Here is a 23,698-nt window from a genome sequence, read left to right on the forward strand (position 1 = left end):
GACCTGCTGAGAATCTACGCAACATTCACCTTGCTTCCCTTAAAGGCATTGCCCTGAAGAGAATCCCTGCTGCTATTGGTCTGCAAATTGGAACACAGGAGACCGCTAGCTGTGCTCCTGCAGCAGGATTAGGGAATCTGAGGCATTCTTCTTGAAGGCTTGGCAGGGAAAATTCAACTTTGTGAACGGGTACATTTTCCAGGTTTGTCCGCCCAATCGTGATGCGGGCTGCAGGCGATACGTGTGAGATGCTTCACATCGCACGCAAAACAAAAATACTGGTGACTTCCCTCTTTTATACCTCCACTATTCCTTTTCAATCCAATTAACAGACTATCATGTCCATTGCTCAAATTAATTTCATATTACCCTAGGCTAATTCCTCACTAATCCGGTTTTGGATTCAAGAGTACGGTGCTACCAGCCAAAAAATGCTTTAACATCTCATCAGGGGTAGCAAGCACTATACAAATATAAACCCTTCACTCTTCTACCCTCCACTATCCTTTTTCAATACAAATAACAAACTCACATGTCCACCGCTCAAATAATTTCATATTTGCCTAGGCTAATTCACCACTAATCCTTTTTGAGTTCCGGAGTAGCGTGCCACTCGCCGAAAAAGTGATTAGATGCCTCGCCAGGGTAGTAAGCACTATATAAATGCAATTACAATTTTGAACTGGGATAAAAACAGAAAGTCCTATGTATCTCACCTAAGGAAAATTTCTTGGACACAATTTACATTTCCATGCAAAGTTTCCTTTAGCCGTTTTAATGCAAATGATGGCAGATACATTTGAAATAACTATTGGCGGTAAGTCTATTTTGGGAACTTATTCTGTTACTCAAGTATCATGCAGAATTGGCAACTTCCGAACACTCCCTTGAAAACCACATCCAGATATGTGAACCACGGATGGCATATCAGCCTCTCTTCCATTTTTAACTGATACAAGTATGTCCCCTTTAGATTGGCCCAAATGGAAAGAGACTTTCAAAGCTTATTTGGATGCCATTGATTGGCATAATTTTACGAATAGAAAGAAAAAAGTTCTCTTAATGCATAATTTGGGTCCTGAAGGGATATCGGTGTTAAAAATGTTACAGATACAAGAATTAGAAACACAATTACATCAGGATGGCACATGTGGTCAAATGGTTCCTGTGGAAATTTTGGGTGAATATTTTACAGTTATTGAGTCTTTAGACAAGAAACTTTCAGCATCCAGGAGCGCTGTGCTTGAAAAAGACAATTCTTCTGGATGGGACAACTATAAGGGGAATCCATTGATGATTTTGCTTCTGCTCTAAGGAAATTGGCGGCTACATGCAATTATCGGTAACTTAAAGATGAGATTATTCAAGATCAAATAATTGAAAAGACATGCAATAAGAAAATTCAGGACAGACTGCTTTCCACAGGAGACCCTGACCTTGAGACTGCCATGACCATCACTAGAGCCATAGAAATTATGAAACATGTTTTAGAGCAGTGTATACTTTTGATGATGCCTTATTTTGCAAAAAGGTAAAAGTAGTCCATGGGAAAGAAGATGGCAGTTGCGGCAGTTGATCAATCCTTTTCAAGCTAAAAATGCACAAGCTTTTCTATTACAGCCAGCTACTTTGAAAATTGTTAATAGAGGTCAGACTAGGTATTTTACTTCTGATGTCGAAGCCAAAGAATATCTTTTATCTTTGGGCTAAGGACTAAGGACAACCATTGTTTTGTTGATTAAGATCACTATGTTGAATGATGGTCTTTCTTTGGAGTAGCCATTGTAAACTTCTATGTGTGTAACCACTGTTTCTCTTTATTTGGCTGTTGTATAGGATGATGAGGGGGGGGACGAGCATCAATGGGCTAATCACTAAACATCACAAGGGCCATTGGCCCTAATGCCTTATTGTTTGGGGAGGGTCACGGTTGGGTAAGGGAGGTGGGGTTAGAGGGAGGGTGTTCGGGAGGTTTAGAGGGGCACTTGGGGTGTAGAGTTCTGGGTGGGAAGGGGGTATATGGTAAAATTTCAGTTCGCAGCATGAGAAGTAGAAGCTACAGAATTTACTTTTTTGGAAAATTTGATGGCCATGGGGCATTTCTATAGAAATGGCTGCTAGGCGCTTGCGTATATGTACATTTAATATATGTGGGCTAAATAAGGGTTTAAAGAGGAAGCGAGTTGCTGCTGAGTTGCGGTTGATCAATCCTGACATTCTTTGTCTGCAAGAGACGCATGTCCTGTGGGACAATCGTAGGATACTATTAGAGTTGGGGTACAATTTATTATCAACATCTAAGCAATCTACTATGAACAGGGGAGTGGCAATCATGGCACGCCATGGTATAGTCAGTACGGGCAAAGAGAGGGTGGACAATTTTGGGAGGTGGGCTATTACTGAATGCATCGTGGGGGGGGGAGGGGGGGAGTTAAAATTGTTATTTGTGTTGTATATGGATCTAACTTGGATGAGGCTGAGATTTTGGAGCTCTTAAATGTCGAGCTGTGTCTTTGGGGGACTCCGTTGATACTAGCAGGGGACTTTAATATACATGGGGATGTACAGACATGGGAGCCTTATTTTATTAATTATAGAGGGCGTAAGCCCAAAGTGTTCAGGGCCTTGCAACAATTGATACAAAATCATGGATTAGCTGACGGCTGGAGGGTTGGGGAACATGATGAAGGGGACCCTGGGTATACTTTTTATTCATCCCCGCATAATAAGTGTGTTCGGTTAGACTATATATTTTTACCCCGAGGGCTGGCTGCTGATTCAAAAATACATGTATGGCCTCGGATCTCGTCAGATCATGGACCTGTGGTTATGGATCTTGTTAGTCTTGTTCCCTTAAGGGAACAGCGAGCTTTTACATTTAATAAAAAATTGTTAATTGATGAGGAATATATTCAACATATTCAAACGTGGGTCATGGGATTTATAGAAAATAATAAAGGTTCGGCAGCTCAGCCAATGATTTGGGATTCCTTGAAAGCTGGCATAAGGGGCAAAACATTTAGTTATGGATGGGCGAAGCAAAAAAAACGGAAAGAGCACATGCCAGGTCTATGTGAGGAGTTAAAGAAGGCCGATTGTGAATTTATTCAAGGGGTTGTAGCAAAATCGGATATTAAAGAGATTCTAGCAAAGATGGGTCGATGCAGGGCTAGAATTAACGAGATATGGAGTCAGGATATTGCTGTTCAGTATAAAACTTATAAAACTGAGAGATATGAATATGGCGAGACCACAGGGAGGTGTCTAGCGCAAAGGTTGCGGGGTAGACAAACCTCACAGCGAATAGACGCATTGGAAGATGGGAAAGGGGGAGTAGCTGAGACTATTGAAGGTATATTGGAGGTACTCTATCTATATTATAAAGAATTATATACTCAGGATTCGGTCAGGCAGGGTACTATAGAGCAATATATCTCTAACTTAGACTTAGTCGAAATAGGGCTAGCAGATCGAGAAGAGCTAGAAGCTCCTATGTCAATGTCAGAAATACAAATAGCGATAGCAGGGCTAGCGTCAGGGAAAGCGACAGGGCCGGACAAACTTCCTTTGGAGGTATATCGGATTATCTTTCCAATTATCAAGGATGATATGCTAGCTGTGTTTTTAGAAGCCCAACGTGGCAACCCCCCGCCATCGTGGGACGATGCTAATATAGTGATATTTAAAAAACAAGACAAGCCTCCAAGAAATCCGGGATCTTATAGGCCGATATCATTAATTAACGCTGACAACAAGGTGTACTCGAAAATTCTAGCGACACGACTAGCTAAACTTATACCACTGTTGGTTTCTCGATGTCAAGCACGGCTTTCTGCCCGGTAGGAGCACGGTAAATCATATACATAGGGTAATTTCACTGATAGATTATGCTACTATACGCCAAGAGCATATGGGGTTAATCTTTCTTGATGCTGAAAAAGCATTTGATCGAGTATCTTGGACTTTTTTGTGGGCCATAATGCAAAAGATGGGGTTTGGGCCGCAAATTTTGTTAGCATTGCAGACTATGTATAAACGACCACGGGCTAGAATTTGTACGATGGGGAAGGAGTCGTCTTGTATTTATATAACCAGGGGGACCAGGCAGGGATGTCCTTGCTCACCTTTACTTTTTGCTAGATACATTAATCCACTGGTGCGGATATTGGAAACCAACAATGGTATAAAGTCAATGTCAGTGGGGGAACAACAGACACGTGTCCTTGCATATGCTGATGATATAGTGGTAGTAACTTCCGATCCAGAGCAGGCGATCAGGGAGATTGAGGTTCAGACCCAGCAATATGGGGAAGTCGCTAGGTATAAGCTAAATATTTCTAAAACCCAGATTGTATGTACTGAGGGACTCTGCCCTGGCGATGCCCGTGTTACATCGGAAGCAAGATATCTGGGTATAAAGATAAGAATGTCACCTCAAGAGATAGTTGAAGTAAATTGGGCAGGTATACTTGCTGCTACAAAACGGCAATTGGAAAAGATGGAGTGCCTCCACTTATCAATGGTGGGACGTCGAAATGTATTAAAAATGTGTGTACTTCCCCGGGTAATGTATTATTTCAGGACGGTAATGCTAGAGTTGACATGTGTACAATTAGCGCAGCTACAGTCTATTGTAGATAGGTTTATATGGGGATGGAAAAAAAGTCGACGAGCCTCAAAATATATGACACTTCCACTGATACGAGGTGGATGGGGAGTGCCAAACTTCACGTTTTATTATTTAGTTTGTTTTTTGCAGAATATGCAATATTTGGTGATTGGGGCCAAAGCAAGACCCTATGAAACACCAGATGTATACCAGATGTTGTTGGGAACTCAGGCGAGGGAGGCCTTGCTTAAGTTTTACGAACCAAGCTATTTTAAAAGAACTCGATTCAAAATTGTACTAGCTGCATACAAAGCCTGGAAGAGGATACGAAAAATTACTCTTATAAATCGGATAGGTTACTACACACCATTTAACTCTATGGAAATTTTTCCTTCGGTGTTTTGGGACATGAAAATGGTTATATGGCAGAGTAAGGGGATACGACGGTTAGGGGATATCTTTAGGGATGGGTCAATCATTCCCTTTTCCGAGTTGATGGAACGGTATAGAATACCTATACATGATTTTTTTAAATATTTGCAAATCCGAGATTTCATTAATAAACACTGTAGATGTATATCTGTGGTAACAAATGATCTATTAGAGGTATTATCAAAAAAAGGCAAAATTGGGGCTTTGTTTGATATATTATTGGCAACTCAGCGGGATGATATAGAGGTGCAAGATGCGAAATGGAGGGATAGATTCGGCAATACTGGTTCATATGTGCAATCTTCAATTGTGACGGCAAGCAAAGTTATATTAACGGCAAATTTACGCACCCAACATTATAAAACTCTGTTTAATTTATATTGTACACCTGTCAAGATGATGAAGTGGGGTGGGGTTCATGATGGAAAATGCTTCAGATGTCAGGCGGATAAAGCTGATATTGTGCATGTATTTTTTGATTGTATAGCCCTAAAACAATATATATCTGATATTTCTGAATTTTTATCACAAACTACGGGGGTAGAAGTCAATATATCTAGAGAAGCTATGTTATTGGGTTTGGGTGAAGATCTCAAACCTATTCATATATGCTATCCTTTTCGTTATTTTATATTTATAGCGATGGCCGTTGCTCGATTATGTGTTGCATCTATGTGGGTGCAAGTAGAAGCACCAACATATGAAATGTGGCGCTCTAAGTTTCATAATGTGTTTAATTTAGAATATAGTCTTTATCGTATAAGATCTTTGAAGAAAAAACAATTAGGGCATAAAATTTGGCAGCCAATGCTACAATATATGGAGCTGTAATGTTCTATGCAATCATGTTTGTGCCATTAGGATTTAATGAGCATTATATTTGCCCTTTTTATATGTGATGGCCCAACAGCTTGGGCGATTTAAATGATTGATTTATGTATGATGTATTGCTGCAAACTGAATAATAAAGATATTAAAAAAAAAAAAGAAAAAAAAAAGGAAAGAAGATTATAGAGACATAAAAAAAGTATAATGTAATAAACTGGAATTTCTAGTAGAGGACAGACGAGATATTGACTCCAATGCAAGTTGTGAAAATAGTAGCCATGTAGCTACAGCAAAGAACTTTCCACCGTTCTATAAGATATGCTGTATTCACAAAAGACATCCTGCTAAAGTAAGTAAGTATGCTAAAGTAAAAACCTGTGATGTCGCAAGAGGAGGAACAAGCAGTAAATGAGAATGAATGTGCATTAAATGAGAATGAATGTGATGGCGTTCTGAATGCTACCAAGGTAATGGATTCTGACATGGTAGTGGGGTGGTCATTTATGGTCTTTCAAGAGGAATCTGCTGTATTGTAACATTCGCATTAATGGTGTAGACATACAAGCTTGGCTGATCCAGGGTCACCATTTACTTTGATTAATGGATAGTTTTAAGAAATTTCAGTCACTTGTTAAGAAGTTCAGCCAAAACATTTTTTGCACAGGTGGAAAAAATTTAAGTTGGAGGCGATTTAGACTGAATATTAGAATTCAAAGAGAAAAGGGTACGGAGCGTTGAAAATTAAAACAGCGATATGATTAAGCATTCACTGAAGACATGAATTCTCTACAGTTAAAATGTGTTTGTCTTATGTTGACTAATGTCCGGACTCCATTTTGTATTGTCATGTCTCCACGTGCGTTGCACGAGAAGAGTCCTACCTTTTCGCTAGTTGCTCTTGTAATCTGCCTAGTAACAGTCTATAAATAGCTCCTTTGTCCGTCTGGCGCATGCCCAGACTTGACCACATCTGTTATCAGTTAGTCCTTGTTTGACCATGTTTTCGCGGGCTCAGGAAATTGTTAACTCTGCCCACATATTGATCCTGTATCGAAAATGTCCATAAATGGTAATGAATTTTGCTCTATGTTGTATCCACCCACTTATGAGCCCCTCTGTTGTGTATAAAAGGGGACCATGTACGCAAGTTCTTTGTGCTACTCTATGCAATACTGAAGAGTGTTGTGTAGGTTGTAGGACCACCCTTAAGGGTTAATAAACTCTGTCTTTGTATTTGCAGTTTCCATGCCAACTTCCTTCTAGCTTTCGTTACAGGAGGGCGAACCCTTGTATTTGCGGGCCTAGCTGGGGCCTGTAATCATCAATTGGCGCCCGTCACGTGGGGCTCATCGGCGACTCGGATGCTTGAAGGACTGGTCGTGACGAAGGTGAGGAATTTGGCCGGGGATGTGATCACTGCCAGCGGCGTCTTTTAGTCCTGGCATCCCGAGGTTTCTTCCTTCCCTTCCGAGCTGACCATCTGGGTGGCGCCGGTCCTCGACTGAGACCTCTTCTGTCGGTTTGCCGCGTGATAGCCGTTTGGGCGAATTTTGGAACTTGGCAGTTGGAATCTGGACACTCTTGATTGGTAAGAACCGTTGTACGGTACTTGCTCCGAGTTTTGCAGCCTGGGTTGGCTATTTGAGTTTGATTTGTGATGACCGGTCATATTTTGTATTGATTACTGTGGGAATATATGCGTTGCAACACATATAGGCAGGTAATGTGGAGATATTTCTCCGGAGTTGTTTAAATTTGAACGGCGCAACATTTAAGTGCCATTTTTGATAATACTGCATATTTTGCATTATTTTTGAGCATGCCTGCTTTTAGCGCACTTCGTAAGTGGTGCTGCTGCTTTGGAAACCGGTTAAATCTTGAGGAATCCGCTCCAGCCCCCCCAGAGGGGACTCCTGATAGGGATATGTATGTGAAGCATGGTCTTTCCTCTATAATGTACAGCACAGTGTGGAGGAAATACACCAAAAAGGATCCTGAGTTACGATGGCCTTTGTATGGATCGTTTGATATGCGTAAGATTGAGTATGTGGAACAGTGTATGTGTAAACGGCATGCTCGGCAAGACATGTTTGAATGTGTACGGTTATGGGTGAAGGAAGTGCGTGAGCGAGAGAAACGTGAGAAAGCGCTGATTGATAAAGAGCAACGGAAAAATGATCATGTGAGAGCACAGGCAGCGAAGCGTCGGGAGGAAAGAGAACTGGCGGAGAGACAAGAGAAAGAGCGTAGGTTGCAAGTATCGGGTCAATATGCTGTCCGCCAGCCACTTTATCCTGTCCTTACTAATCTTGAAGATGATTTTCATTTATTAGATCGCTCTCCGCCCCCTTATGTTGGCGCGTCTGCCCCGGGGTCCCAGGATTCTGGATCGGTTTCGGATAAGGTAGACACGCGGTCCATGTTATCAACTGATCGTATGGGTGAGCTTCGGAAAATTTCTCTTCGTGCGCTTAAGGGCAAGCTATCTCTTACTGAATTATTGGCATCTTTGGACAGTTGGCAGAATAGGGAAAAGTTATATTTTGTTGAAACTTTTTCTGATGAAGTGGTTACTGCCTTTCGGAAATATTCTGATGTTTTTGAGCCTGATGATATAGTATTAGATTCTAAAGCATTACGTAACGGTGTTTTTTCTCCCTCCAAGGTACCCGATGCGGTTCGACGGCTGTTTACATTGCGGGACGCGATGGTTGAACTTCAAGAGAGAGCGCGCCAAAAGACAGGGGAGGAGGAGCAATCGAATCCCCATGTCGGCGGGAAACAGTCGTCTACCCCCCATTCAGATAAGAGTGAACTAGTGCATGCTAAACCGATGCGAGAGGCGGCACCTTTGTATGTTCCTCCTAAAGGAGCGGGTACTAGTTCAGACATGTCTTCCCCGATGCTAGGGGATATTTTGTGTATAATTGGGTTTATACTCCCTGGCATAGGACTGATGTTATGGCATTAAAGAATGCATTGCCTGACCCCCGCAAGAATCCAGCGGCCTTTTATGAGGAGGTCGAAGGGGCCTTGAATTCTTGTACTATGACTGTAGCACATATAGATTTGTTCTTTGGGCTTATTTTACCACCGGATATGTGGCGATCTGTGCGGAAGGTGGATGATCAAGCCGTTTTTAAGGCCAAATGGTCTGAGATTGAGGATGAGGATAGGGAGAGAAAGCCCGCGCAAAAAACGCCCCAGCTTATTTTAGATCTTCCTGCTGCTATCTTGACTAAGTTGAAAACGATTATTCCCCCTAAAAAGATTGACTGGAATATGTTAGCCTCGTGTAAACAGAAGGTTGATGAATCAGTTTCAGACTTCTTTACGCGTTTTGAGGAAACATTTCATGATTTCAGTGGTCAGTCACTTACGGATGATACGGGTCGACATCTTTTTGTTGATAAATATGTGGCGAATTTATTACCGGGAATAGCAGCTCGTTTAAAAGCAAGTGAAAGTTCTTGGTCCACCTCGTCTCCGGCATCCCTCCTGACTATGGCTCAGTATTATGAGCGACAGGAACAAGAAGCGAAGGGGCATGAGGAGAAGAAATCGAAAGATTTGAAAACTAAGGTGATGTTAGCACAAGTGTATGGTCCGCCTCGTCGGGGTGTTGAGAGAAGTAGAGGAGGATTTTATGGTCCCCCTTCGGGTCGGACGGATGTTAATAGAAATCAATGTGCGTATTGCAAACAGTTGGGTCATTGGGCCAGGGATTGTCCGGTATTATATGCACCCCGTCAGGGACGTGGTCAGGGACCGCCGAGAGGTAGAGGGGGCTTTTCGAATTTTAGAGGGAATTCCAATGATCGTGCTCGCTTTGAGCCTACCGTGCAGCAACGAGATAGACCTAATGTGTTTGATCGGCAAAATCAGTATCAAATATCTGGGAATGACCGCTCTGGGTACCATGATTCGCTGCATGCGTAGGATTGCGTCGGGTGGGGGTTGGAATCAGTTGAAGTGCCAGTTGATCAGAAGGGTCCTTATGTTACAGCAAATGTTCTGGGTTCTACTGATCGGTTCCTAGTTGATACAGGAGCTACTCGCAGTGCGCTGTCCAAACAATTGGTTCCGAGGGCTCCCCCATCTGGCTTAATGGTTACATCGGTAGGGTTTGATGGTACACTCTCTCGAAGCTCTCTATCCCAGCCCCTTACATTCCATGTTGACCAACTTTCTGCACCCTGTCCGTTTTTGCTTGCTCCGAACACGCCTGACAACATTATGGGTCTTGAATTGCTTAAGCACTTCAGAGCTACGATCCGCTGCTCCCCTACTGGAGTACGTGTGATATTAAATGGCAATCACCCTATGGCAGAACGGATGTGTGTGGTTGCAGAGGATACTGTATTAGCTTCTCTCCCTCGTAGTTTGTGGGCCACTTCGGATACTGATGTGGGACAGATCGTGATTCCGCCTGTCCACATTAGTGTCCAGGAGGGTGCTGTGCTACCACGCCTCCCTCAATATCGTATTTCCCAGGAGGGGGAGGAGGCACTCATACAGATTGTGCAGGATTTGATAAAGGTGGGAGTAGTGGAGGAAGTTCCCTACAACGTCTGCAACAGTCCTATTTTACCCATTTTGAAGAAAGATACCGATACTAGGGTTTATCGTTTTATTATTGACTTAAGGGAGGTGAATAAGATAGTGATACCTCAGTATCCAGTGGTTTCTGATATCACGACGCTGCTTACTCTGGTCCCGCCAACGGCGACCACATTTTCGGTTATCGATTTGAAAAATGCTTTCTTTTCGATTCCTATTCATCCTGATAGCCGGTACCTTTTCGGCTTCACTTTAAATAATCGGTCCTACAGATTTTGTAGAGTCCCTCAGGGTTATACAGAGAGTCCTAGTATTTACAGTCAAGCATTGAAAAGACAGTTGGATTCCTTTGTTCTGCCTGATGGTGTAGCCCTTATACAATATGTCGACGACATCTTGTTGGCGGCCGACACTCCTGAGCTGTGTGAGAAGTGCACGTTATCCTTGCTTTCCTTTTTGGCATCTCACAATCACAAAGTGTCGAAGAAGAAATTGCAATTTTGTAGACCAAAGGTGACTTATTTGGGTCACCTTTTGTCTAAGGAGGGGCGTGCACTCACACCAGATCGTATTCAAGCAATTTTGGACACGCCAGTACCTTCCACACAGAAGGACGTGCGTGCATTTTTGGGTCTTGCTTCTTTTTGTAGGCAATGGATATTGGGGATTTCACACATAGCTAAGCCATTGTTAGCACTTATGACAAAAGATACCCCAATTCCTCTTCCCTGGTCAAATAGTTGTGAAATGGCCTTTCAGAAATTGCGACAAGCCCTTTGCTCAGCACCAGTGTTAGGTACCCCTGATTATACGAAGCCTTTTACATTGTATGTACATGAGAAAGATGGATGTGCATTATCAGTTTTAGTGCAGATGCACGGCAACAAGCAGCGCCCTTGTGCATATTTTTCGGCCGTACTTGATCCTTTTGCACGAGCATTGCCTGGTTGTTTTCGCTCGGTTGCGGCGACAGCGGTGTCAATACGCCAAAGCGAGGGAATTGTGTTATCTCATAAGCTGTTGGTATTAGTTCCCCATGCTGTTGATGCCCTGCTTAATCAGACAAAGACGCAGCACTTGACCAGTGCTCGTTTAACGGGATATGAATTTACGCTTTTGGCTCCTCATATTACGTTAAAGAGGTGTGCAACGTTAAATCCAGCCACATTGTTGCCGTTCCCGGAAACTCAGTCTGAAGCACGAAAAGCACATGACTGTATTATTGTGACTGAGTAACAGACAAAGGGTCGTATTGATCTCCAGGATACGCCCTTTACAGATGTAGATGGAGAACTATGGGTGGACGGATCATGCCTGAAGCTACCAGATGGTACGACTTCAGCAGCGTATGCAATTACCACATTACAAACAATAGTGGAGACAGAACGCATACCGCAGAAATCAGCTCAAGCAGCGGAACTGATAGCATTAACACGAGCATGTGAGCTCAGTGCAGGCTTGTGTGTGAATGTTTATACAGATAGCCGCTATGCCTTCGGAGTAGCGCACGATTTTGGCCTACTCTGGAAGGAGAGAGGGTTTCTAAGGTCACATGGAGCACAGATAATGTATGGAGAGTTAGTTCACAACCTTTTGACTGCATTAACATATCCAAAGAAGATTGCTATAGTTAAATGTAGTGCCCATAAAAAGGTGGTTGATAAGATTGGAGAAGGGAATGCTTTGGCAGACCGGGTGGCACGAGAGACTGCGATGCAGCCTGACTCTACTGCAATGTATGTTGTGAAGTCACAGGCAGAAAGATGGCACGATGCTAGGAGAGAAGTGCTGGAGATACAGAGGACCGCTTCCGATAAGGAACGGGAGCAATGGTCCAATGATGGAGAATTAGATGATGAAGGGTGTTGGAGAAATAAGCAGATGGATAAATGGAAGTTACTCACAGCTTTCGTACAACCTATGGTTCAGATGGCACATGGACTAGCGCATGTCGGAGCTTCCGCAATTGTAAAATTACTCACACGAGTTTGGGAGCATCCGGAGATCGCTAGTACGGCAAAGAGGGTAGTGCAGACTTGTATGATTTGCCTGAGGTATAACCCAGGAAAGGGTACACGAACTCCAGCAGGAGGATTTGCAACACCTACTGCACCCTTTGAGGTTTTACAGATGGATTACATCCAGCTTGAGCACTGTAACAATCTGAAGTATGCTCTAGTAGTGGTTTGTGCCTTCAGTAAATGGGTTGAGGCATACCCTACGAAAGACAATACTGCAATGACTACAGCTAAGATGCTATTGAAGGAGTTCTTCCCTCAATATGGTGTTTGTAGATTGTTGTGGAGTGATAACGGACCTCATTTTATAGCAGACGTTATCAAGTATGTCCTGAAGGGACTGGGAATTACCCAGAAATTTCATGCAGTGTTTCACCCTCAGTCTGCGGGATTGGTTGAGAAATATAACGGTACTTTGAAGCTTAAGATCGCTAAGATCCAAGCTTCGACTTCTTTGACTTGGCCAGACGCTTTACCGCTGGCATTATTGTCAATTAGATCGATACCGCATTCTCGGACCGGTCTCACGCCATATGAGATCGTGTTCGGACGCCCAATGAATATTTGGGGTCCACCGAAACCGAAGTCAGTGTATGATGTACCTTGTGTAATGATGAATGATTATCTGGCAAGTTAACGGATAATTTGGTTTCTATTCATCAACAGGTTCGAGAAGCGCTCCCTGATCGGTCCACAGGTGAAGGACATAACCTCCGGCCTGGAGACTATGTTATGATCAAGGTGTTTGAAAGGACGAACAGTCTGGAGCCGAGATGGGTTGGTCCTGAGCAAGTCTTGCTCGCAACGAGGACAGCTGTGCGAGTCTCCAATCGGAAGAACTGGATCCACTCCTTGCACTGTCGTAAAGTGCCGCCTGGATTAGTGGAGCCTGCTGTATTGACCGACCATCGAGAAATCCTGACTGCAGAGAAAGGCCGTGCTGTGGACCCTAACGATACTGAGGAGCTCTTTCCGGACCAAGCGATTCCTGGAGGAAGGAGATATCATCTCAGACCGAGGAAGTGATTCCTTTCGGTGTCAGGACATGTCAGAACGGCCCTTAGGTTAGTGAAACGGAGAGCCAATGAGGCAAGGGGGGGGGGATCAGCCCTGCATTAGTGTAGCGACACCTGTCTTGGCCCGCTGGTGAAGAAATCAACGGCTGCCTAAGGGGAAGAGTTCTGACAACCTTTTAGTTTCAGGAAGATATTGACTTTTACTATAAAATGGAGAAGAAGAAGATTCTTTGTGTGACAAGTTTTATTATCATTGTAGCTATTGTTGGTATAACCACTTGGTTTGTTGAGGATGTGACTCCTGCCCGTGAGTTGCTTGTTTTGACTACTCCAGTGCCTGAGGAGCACTACTTTTACACCCTTCCGTATCAAGAATTGAAGCATCGTCAGTCTTATTTGAATAATACTTTTATCCAGATGTTGCATCATACCCATGTTGCTACAAATGCTACGAACTGTTGGATATGTGGTATGATGCCAGCTCATCAGAAGAAAGGAGGAACACCGTTTATACCTCTTCCTTTCTCTCATAATGGCTCTTGTAGAGCATGGTATACTTTGCTTTTTGCCACACGGAGACCTACAGTGGGACGACTACTTTAGACTTAATAGGGAATGTCATCAAGATAAAGAAGGCTATCCACAAGTGAATGGGACAATATGGGAGTGGGAAGAATATCGACCAGATAATGAATCAATCCCCTACATTTTCACGAACACCAGAGACACTGCTGGGAATGAAAAATGTGTAATTCAAGTGGCACAAGCTCAAGCGGACCTGTGTGTTCAGAGTGTGGGTCATATTCCTGTTGGTGTTAGTGACTGTATTATTGTTTTGAATATAGATGGATTAAATAATAGTACTTTCTTAGCTTCCCATAATACGTACTTTGTATGTGGGAATAAAGGTTATTATCGCTTACCAGCCGGCTGGTCCGGAGTATGTTATGTAGCGTTCTTATTACTCCCTGTATTCTTAGCGCCTGCATCCTATCATAAAGACTTGAAGTTATTGAACAATGTAACTGTAAATAGGTATAAACGTACTCTATCTATTGATGATGTTGACCAAACTGACACTAGCTTACAGCAGTATGTTGATTTTAACTTGGGATTGTTTTTCTTTGTTGGAGCTGCCCTAAATAGTAGGAAGGTTCGACGATTAACGAGAGTTGTAGAGGCTGTAACAAATCAAGCTGCTGCTGCTCTTGGGAATCTTACAGAAGAATTGCAAATTACTAGAATTGTTGCGTTACAGAATCGTATGGTATTAGATGTTATGTTAGCAGACAGAGGTGGAGCATGTAGAATTATCGGAAGTAGTTGTTGTGTATTTATTCCTGACCACACGCCATCAGTCTATAATGCTATTAATAAATTGCATAAAATTGCAGCTGAGATTCATACAGAAAATGGCACTTGGACCTTTTCTGGATGGTTTTGGGCATTGATCACTACATGGGGATGGAAAGTTTTAACTGGTCTCTGTATTATTGTAGCAGTTTTGTTTTCCTGCTGCATCTGTGTTCAGTGTAGTCCTTTATTCTGTTCTTTATGTGTGTCATTTTGTATTCCTGATAAGAAAGCTATTGCCAATGTCACCTATCAGAAATACTTAAACAAGGAGGTGGAAGAGATGATGAAAATTGACATATATGATGATTATCCTAATAAGCCGAATGTCTTCAGTAAATGCTGAAAGGGTCGTCTGTTGAAAATTAAAACAGCGATATGATTAAGCATTCACTGAAGACATGAATTCTCTACAGTTAAAATGTGTTTCTTGTCTTATGTTGACTAATGTGCGGACTCCATTTTGTATTGTCATGTCTCCACGTGCGTTGCACGAGAAGAGTCCTACCTTTTCGCTAGTTGCTCTTGTAATCTGCCTAGTAACAGTCTATAAATAGCTCCTTTGTCCGTCTGGCGCATGCCCAGACTTGACCACATCTGTTATCAGTTAGTCCTTGTTTGACCATGTTTTCGCGGGCTCAGGAAATTGTTAATTCCGCCCACATATTGATCCTGTATCGAAAATGTCCATAAATGGTAATGAATTTTGCTCTATGTTGTATCCAACCACTTATGAGCCCCTCTGTTGTGTATAAAAGGGGACCATGTACGCAAGTTCTTTGTGCTACTCTATGCAATACTGAAGAGTGTTGTGTAGGTTGTAGGACCACCCTTAAGGGTTAATAAATTCTGTCTTTGTATTTGCAGTTTCCGTGCCAACTTCCTTCTAGCTTTCGTTACAGGAGGGCGAACCCTTGTATTTGCGGGCCTAGCTGGGGCCTGTAATCATCACGGAGTGTGCTGTATACAGCAAAAGAGGGTTCTAATTTGTAAGGTGGGAATAATCAAGGAGAACCGGCCAATATATTACACCCTAATCATTCCAGCCTTGTGATTTTCCAAATCCAAACTGAGCTGTATGAGTGCAACACTGGTAAACCAGTGGCTGTGTAAGCTTCAAGATGTGCTTTCAACACAATTAGGCAAACGAAAGGGATTCCAATGCAAGATAATTTTTTTAAAAGGAGCCACACTAATGGTGCGGAAAGTACTTTTGACCCTGAGAGACGATCTGTGCATGGAGTTGGAAAAACTGTATACGCTTGATATTATAGAGCCCACTTAGGGGTCAGAATATTGGGCCCCAGTATTTCATAAGAGTGACAACTCCTTACGTTTATGTAAATCTAAGTGATCTTAATCGCAACATTTGGATTGATCAGGAGCCTTTGCTAAACATATCGGAAATGCTGTATACTTTGGAGGATGCAGCAGTGTTCATACCTTTGTATTGGAGTGTTGAATATCACCAAGTGATCGCGAGTTAAGATACGAAATATCTGACCCCTTGTGTTATACGTGAGGAGGTGTTCCACTTTACGCCAATGCCATTCGGATCATTGTCAGCATCCTCAGTGTTTTATAGGTTAATGAAGCAGATGTTCAAGAAGATCCAATGGGTTGTGTATTTTCAGGACAGTATATTGGTGTATATCAGTAACGTTGATGCGCATGTCAGGCTAATGAAGGTAATACAAGGCTTTCAGAAGAGGGTTTCAACCAACAGAAGTGAGAAGTGCACGTTTGAGGAGGAAACCACATATCCCAGAAGGGCATAGAACCGAAAATACTATTTTTGAGGGTGATGAAAGTAGTCCTATCTCCAGTTAATAAGGACCAATTTAAGGTTTATGGGCTAGACCAAATTTTGCCCTGCAATTCACGGAACAATCAACACTATTAAGAAGTTTGCTTAAAAAAGGAGTGACATATGAGTTGAGTAGTGAGCGTTAGAATACATTTAGCTAAGTACATAGTATCTGCAGGACCCTTTACCTTTCAACACCAAGGATGCAGGTATAATTATGACAGATGCTAGAAACGCTGGATTGGGAGCCTTATTCAAGCAAAGGAGGGCTGATGGTACAGAAGAAGTGGTAATCCAGGGCATTCCATTGGGCTGAATCAACATATCCAACCATCAAGAAGTACGGGGCACAATTTTTCATACTTACATGGGGGGGGGGGGGAGGGTGTTCATTTGTCCCCTGGAAGAACCACAGGCATTTTATTGACTTATTTAGCACAAGGGATGGGGAAAGGCCACACCCAGAATTTCTTTGCAAAAATACAAATTACAAGATTGAATATGAACCAGAAAGAAAAGAAATGTAGTGGTGGATTGTTTATCTAGAATTAATTTGTATGACTTGAATGAAAAGTTTGAGGATGATGATAAAAAGGTGGTGTTCATGAACATTCATCTCTAAGGTGGGTTGGAGGGAGCTTTTGGCGAAGAAGAGTGGTGGAACAGTTTGGAAACTTCCGTTAGCTCTAGTAAACAGACTTAATTGGAGACTGGCAGCTGAAGATATGCTATGGCCTTATAGAACAACACCCAACATTAGTACATATGTGTCACCATTTGTACTTTTAAGGGGGAGTGCACCAGGATCTAAACTTAACAGAAAATGGATGGGCCGATCTATTGTTGAGCCTTCCTGTTTAACAAAGTGATAGATGTGAGGACGAAAGTGCAGAATGGCTAGAGTGAAGAAAACTGGATAGTAGGTTGTTGGGTCAGAGTGAAGAAGGGCAAAACTATACTTTTCACCCCCCACTCAAGTTGTCCGCTTCTCACCTAAAGTAGTGCATCCTAATGACAGTAGAGTGTGGAACAAGAATATGGTAGTTCTGATACCACATGACAAGGTTGATTTTGTGTGCTCTCATTTGGGAGAGGTTGTGATTCAAATGAATATGGCATAGTCATGTAGTACATGCTCACACAGCATAAAGCGCATGCCTGACCAGTACAAAGATTCTGTGATGAAGGTTATGGCCTTCATTTCTGATCTTAGGTGGCACATTCAATTCCTTTTCTCCCATTATATTTTATATTTACCCTTCCATTTAACCTTTTTTTCCGGTCGTTAAAGGGGGGAAGGTGATAGAGACTGTTGTCTTATTTATTCCTGTTAGCTCAGCACCATAGAAGGTTGGTATCTGGGTGTTCCATGGATGTCAGTTACTGCAGGGTGAGGTGCCTGTGGTTGTGCCGTGCATACCAATCTGTGGTAAATAAAGTTAACTATCTACTTTGAGTACCTACCTTCTGGCTTCTCATCACAGTCAAAAAGAGCTAGGGCAGAACATTATTTTCTTTAATCTTGTGTAGATATTTCCTGGAGTTCCAAGTTGACATTAATTCTCAATATTTAAATAGATCCGAATACCCTTGCAAAGTTCCTAATGTAAACATTGTTTCACACCTATGGATCAAAAATTGGAATAACATATCCAATCTCTCTAAGGTATGTTGCTACCAAGTCCCTGCGGGACAGCATCTGCTAGCTATCTAATCAGGGATGGCCATTTGCACATTTGAAAAACTAGAGCAGGGATGACAATTCAATCTTGTAACATGAAGAAGTCAAATCTATTTGGGTAGACCTACTAAGGTTCTTAAGAATGCATCCTGTACAATTTTCCTGCTGTTGCACTGGAATTTGAATGTTGCTGCCTCTGGGTTGCTGTTAAACAGAAATTGAGCATGCCTGACACTTCCATAATGTTTCAGTTTCACTGGTTGACAGAATAAACGGCATCTTTGACAAAGGCTTATAAATGAAAATGAGCCAGGCCTATTTTTGCTTGCCGGAGCTAGTTACACCTAGACTATTTGCTAAAAACATCCTTTCTGTTCCCCACCATGAGCCGCACCATCAATACTATACTAGATGTGCCACTGTATAATTAATCACTGCCTCACACATAACAAGCTGCTTCATTACTGTTTCATCTCTGGTAAAAGTGATTGTCACCACTCAATCTTTGTTATGTGGCATGAACACTACACACATTACTTGCAATACCCTAATATTCTAAAAACAAAATCAAATGCTCAAAGAACCAATCGTTACCTTTTTCTTGTTTTTTTATGTTTTGGTCTTTCTTTGCTTTTTCTTTTTTGCTTCTTATCACTCTCCGCAGAGGTATCTATTAGATTAAAAGAAAGGTTTTTATAGGAAGAATGTAGGAATTATTTCAATTTTCAAGCTATAAAATACGAGCATAAAATAAATACATTACGAACAAGCATTGACAAAGCCAAAATGTCTGTGCTAGTTTAGGTGAATGTCTTCTTTGTTGTAAAGATTGTGCGCTGTGCAGATACACAAATATGATACACATGTAAGTATTCAGTATGAGCTGATCAGAGCACTGTGAACCCTGTCGCCGACAAAGCATGTCACTTCAAGGTTTTCAATATTTATGGTGTACAGAATTCACTTTTATTAAGTAAAGCGAGCAAACAACTTTGATAGGCATTTTATCTCAGAGTTTATTATACAGTTCGTGAACACAGTCTCACATAGCTCAACTTTACCAATACTAAAAACATTTTACACGAGGTAACAACCTACCATTACAATCTTCAACCCCATGAGATACAAAGACTATTGTGATGCCATGTTGTTGTTTCTGACACGCTGATATTAAGTTTGAAGTTTCCAGCAGAGAATTAGTTTTCCAATTTGGAACATTTTTGAACGGATACTGTTGATGCAGGGTACCTGCCCGAATTAATATATGTTTGAACCAACAACTGTGCGCAGCGTAGCCTGAAGATGTATACTTTGGCTACAAAATGACTGCAAGGCCAGTATGCGTCATTAAGAAACTGTAAACAGTCAAAGGCTATGGGAAAATCTATACAATGTGGCTTGGCTGAGGCAATCAAGAAATTGGAATCGGCTTCCCTGAGCTATGGCCCTGAAAGTCCACTTAATCCTCCGATTGGAAAGCTCACTTGAATAGAGAGGGCATTTAACAGCCGGCCCTGGCCTGGCCCCAGTGTACCCGTTTGAAAACTGATAGGGTACAAGGTAACCAAATGTAGACCTTACCTCTAGTTTTTTGACAAGAGGCCGCACTGCTGGCCAGGGAGGAGGCCACCCACATTGCTCCAGAATAAATGTTCCACCAGTCTGCAAGTCAGTGCTCCAGGTTGTGTGCGGTGCAGTATGTACAACTGTGGCATGGTGGACTAGTCGCACCTGAGCCAATGTTCCATAGATTGTAGGGTTTGCTAATGTTCTATAGCTATTTTTGTGCATCCCAGCAGCTAAATATAACATATAGTGTGTGTGTGTGTGTGGTCAGACTGTTACAGGATACCCGCCACTAAATATTCAAAAACTGTGTGCATTAAAGAGCAACAATGACATTAAATTCTCTCAGTGGAGCATGGTCCCCTGCAGGTAAGTGCAGATCCAGGAAATTCTGAAACTCAAGCGTATCAATGCAAAAACAAACAAAAAAAAAAAAAAACTTGGCTACGCAGATCTGTAGGTTTTTGAGAATCCTTAACATTTTGGAGACTTTTTCAAACAAAAGGTGTACACGGAAATGTATATAGGAATTTCCGAAACTCGTCTAGATGGAGAGCATCAACGCAAGAAGTCTTTCCTGTGTCCAAATGAAAACAAACCTTCAGGCACTGTTAACTGCACTTCATTTTAAAATGGCTTTTCGGATTTCAGTTTAAAAAAATAAAACATTTGGGGGGCGTGGCTACACGAGTCTCCGTGATGGCCGCGTTCTAGGAGAGCTCCACATCGCCTAGCCCCTTAACCCCTCCATCCGCCCTAAATATCCGTGTCCTGGCTGTGGGATAGACTGCCCCGGATGCCGCGACATCCTCCGATGGTCCCGCCATAGTCGGGGGTGGCAAGAAGACGGAGTACGGCCCGCGGCGAGTTCCGGCCTGCGCGCAGGCAAGAACCACGGCCTGGAGTGATTGCTAGGTGCAGTGAGGCGGGCGTGCACCAAATCGAGGTCGCGGCCTGCGGCCTGGTCGGCGAGTCGCGGAAGTGCAGCGCGCCCCCCCCGGGGCACTTGTTGGGGGCAGCGCACCCGGAGCAAAGCAGCGCAGAGCACAGAGGTGCAGCAGTGCAGGATTGGCCCGAGGAGCCCACCTGTCCGGACCCAAGCCAACCGGTTGGAGATCAAGGTGAGCCCTGCAGGTTGTCTGTGGGGGCGGAGGACCAGTGCTGCATCGTCGAATGCCAGTTTCGACTGTAGTTGGGACACCCTCTATCGGGAGTGTGATTCCCTGGGGCCTCAGAGAGGCAAAGACACTGTGAAAGTCATAAAGAGGCAAGCCCTCTCACATGGATCAGCTAACCACACATAGCGGCGGCGGCGGCTGGGGTCACGGTGGACTGCACTCCCAGAGCACAGAAGTGGGGGCAGCGGCGGTGCGGAGGTGTGGTATCTGTCCCGTAGAGTCCACATATCCCTCCTGGAACCAGCCGGAGTGAGATTGGTGCAAGCCCTGCATGCTGTCAGTGGGGGCCGGGAAAAGAGTGCTACATTACTAGCTGCCCTGTGTGACCGATGCTGGAGAGCCCTGGGCATATAGGCCCACGAAGAAAACTCCTTCTGCACCCTAACCCCTGGGAACCCTCAAGAGACACAACAGTGCTGTATGCTCTATAGACTTGGTTCCTCCCGAACTGGTCAGCATCGTTCCGGTGCCTGTCCCGGCTGGGAGCACGGTGGACAAAGGTGCCTATAATTACTCAGCCCTCTACAGCACCACAATGGCAAGCAGTAGGGGCACAAAAGCGACGCAACAGAGCAAGTTAGACAAATATGCATGCCCCAAGACCTTGACCCCGGAGCAACCGGCCAGGCTGGCGTCTGCTGGAGGGGCGGAGAGTACGCCCCCTGAAATATCCCTGAAAGATGTAATGGAGGCCATTGCAAGAGTACGTGCCTCCATGGAACAACGCACGGATACCATCACAGTGGAGATTACCCTGATTAGAGCGGATCTTGCTAAAACCCAAGAAAAAGTTAAACCGCTGGAGAGAACTACTCAGAGTCTGGTTGACGACGTCTCACAGTTACAGTCCGAGGTCCAGGCGCTACACACCTTCAAGAAGTTTGCGGAAAGTAAGCTGGATGACTATGAGGGGCGCTCGCGGGGAAACAACATCCGCATCATAGGCGTTCCGGAAAAATCGGAGGGGGAGACGCCGGACCTATTCGTTGAGGACCTGATGCTTAACCATCTACAACCGAGGGGACTTTCCAAGTTTTTTTATTTTTTGTGGTGGAGCGTGCTCATCGAGTGCCGGGGTCGACCGAAACCTGGGGCTTCCCCTCGACTTATCCGAGCGAGACTTTTGAATTTCAGAGACTGAGATATGGTATTGCAACATGCTAGGAACTCGCCGCCACTTAAGTTTGAGAACTCAACTGTTAAATTTTTTCCGGATTTCACCCAGGCCGTCCAGAGACAACGAAGATCCTTTTTGGCGGTTAAAGAAACTTTGAGAGACAAAGGGCTGAAGTATTCTATGCTTTTTCCTACCAAGCTTCGGATAGAGGCGAATGGGAAAACCAGTTTTTTTGATCGGCCAGTGGTGGCGGCGGACTGACTGGAGCGCATGAGAGATGACGGAGAGCACTCCCCACGCTGAGCCCGGTGACCAACATCATGGGTGCTATATGGGCTTGAAAGTGGGTTACTTTTGCGCTGTGTCCTGTGGAGCTCTGGAGGTGCTGCAGCGGATCCGGCGGGAGAGATCTCACTTCGGACTTGAACAATGCTGACGATGTAAGCAGTATATCCTTACTCGCTGCCCTGGGGCGGTCTCCTCAAACAGGACTGATGTGATGTATTTTTTGTATTTTGGGGAGGGGGGGAGAGGGGGGGTGGGCGGGCACGATCCCTATCCCCCACAGTTACTTTGTGTTACTAGTTCTGGGGCGACAGACACTCTGCAAAGTTTGTTGATGGGCTGGTTCTTGCCCATGATGCAGGGAGGGGGGTGTTGGGACAGAATTTGGGGGATTGGAGTTGTTTTTTATTGTTCAACCAGCTTTAAAAAAGTGTATGGTTATGAATATGGGTTCATTGTGAGGTTAGGCTCCACTTTGGTAGTCACACTGGGATAAACGTTTCTCTCTGCTCAGTTGGAACGTTAATGGGCTGGGGGATAAGGTGAAACGCACGGTGGTTCTGCAATATAGCAAAAGACACTGCCCGGAAGTGGTTCTCCCTCAGGAAACACACCTGGTGGGGAATATGTGCAAAGCCCTAAATAGATGGGGATACAAGCTCTTAGCAAACTCGAGATTTACCAGTGAATATCAGGGGGGGGGGGGCGGGGGGTAGGCCTCATGGCAAAGGCCTCTTTTCCCTTCTCGCCCCAATCTATACAGGCAGATCCACGTGGGAGATGTATCGCAATCACTGTGCAGTGGAAGGGTAGAATGGTGAACCTGATATCGATATATGCACCACCGGGACTGCAGGCGCAAACATTCACACATCTGGGCACGCTGCTCCTTACTTTGCCGGAGGGCCTTCTCCTGGTGGGAGGCGACTTCAATGCGGTACTATCCGGGGATCTGGATCGTCGGCACCGACGTGCCAAGGGACCCTCGAATAGTTGGCTTCCTGATTTTACTGAGGCATTCGGACTATCTGATGCTTGGAGAGCATTCCACCCCGGGGACAGGGAATACACTTTTCTCTCGGGAGCCCATCACAGCTCCTCCCGCATTGACTACTTGCTCTTATCAGCCTCTCAGTTGCTCCATATACGAGAGGTCCGCCATTTGGCGAGGGGCATATCTGACCACTCGCCGGTATGGACTAGAATAGTACTTGGGGATCGCCGAATTGATGTTATTGCGCCGATCAA

General features: G+C 43.9%; 1 protein-coding gene across 1 annotated transcript in view; it reads right to left on the minus strand.

The window, feature by feature from the left end:
- Positions 1 to 23,698, minus strand: part of SREK1IP1 (SREK1 interacting protein 1) — a 160,128-nt gene that overhangs the window by 4,094 nt on the left and 132,336 nt on the right. The window contains exon 4 of the mRNA XM_085631686.1: positions 18,899 to 18,974. Coding sequence (XP_085487812.1) covers positions 18,899 to 18,974 — 76 coding nt within the window. The remainder of the gene's footprint in view (positions 1 to 18,898; positions 18,975 to 23,698) is intronic.

This window comes from Triturus cristatus, chromosome 2_1 (genome assembly GCF_964204655.1).
Source record: "Triturus cristatus chromosome 2_1, aTriCri1.1, whole genome shotgun sequence".
Taxonomy (NCBI): domain Eukaryota; kingdom Metazoa; phylum Chordata; class Amphibia; order Caudata; family Salamandridae; genus Triturus; species Triturus cristatus.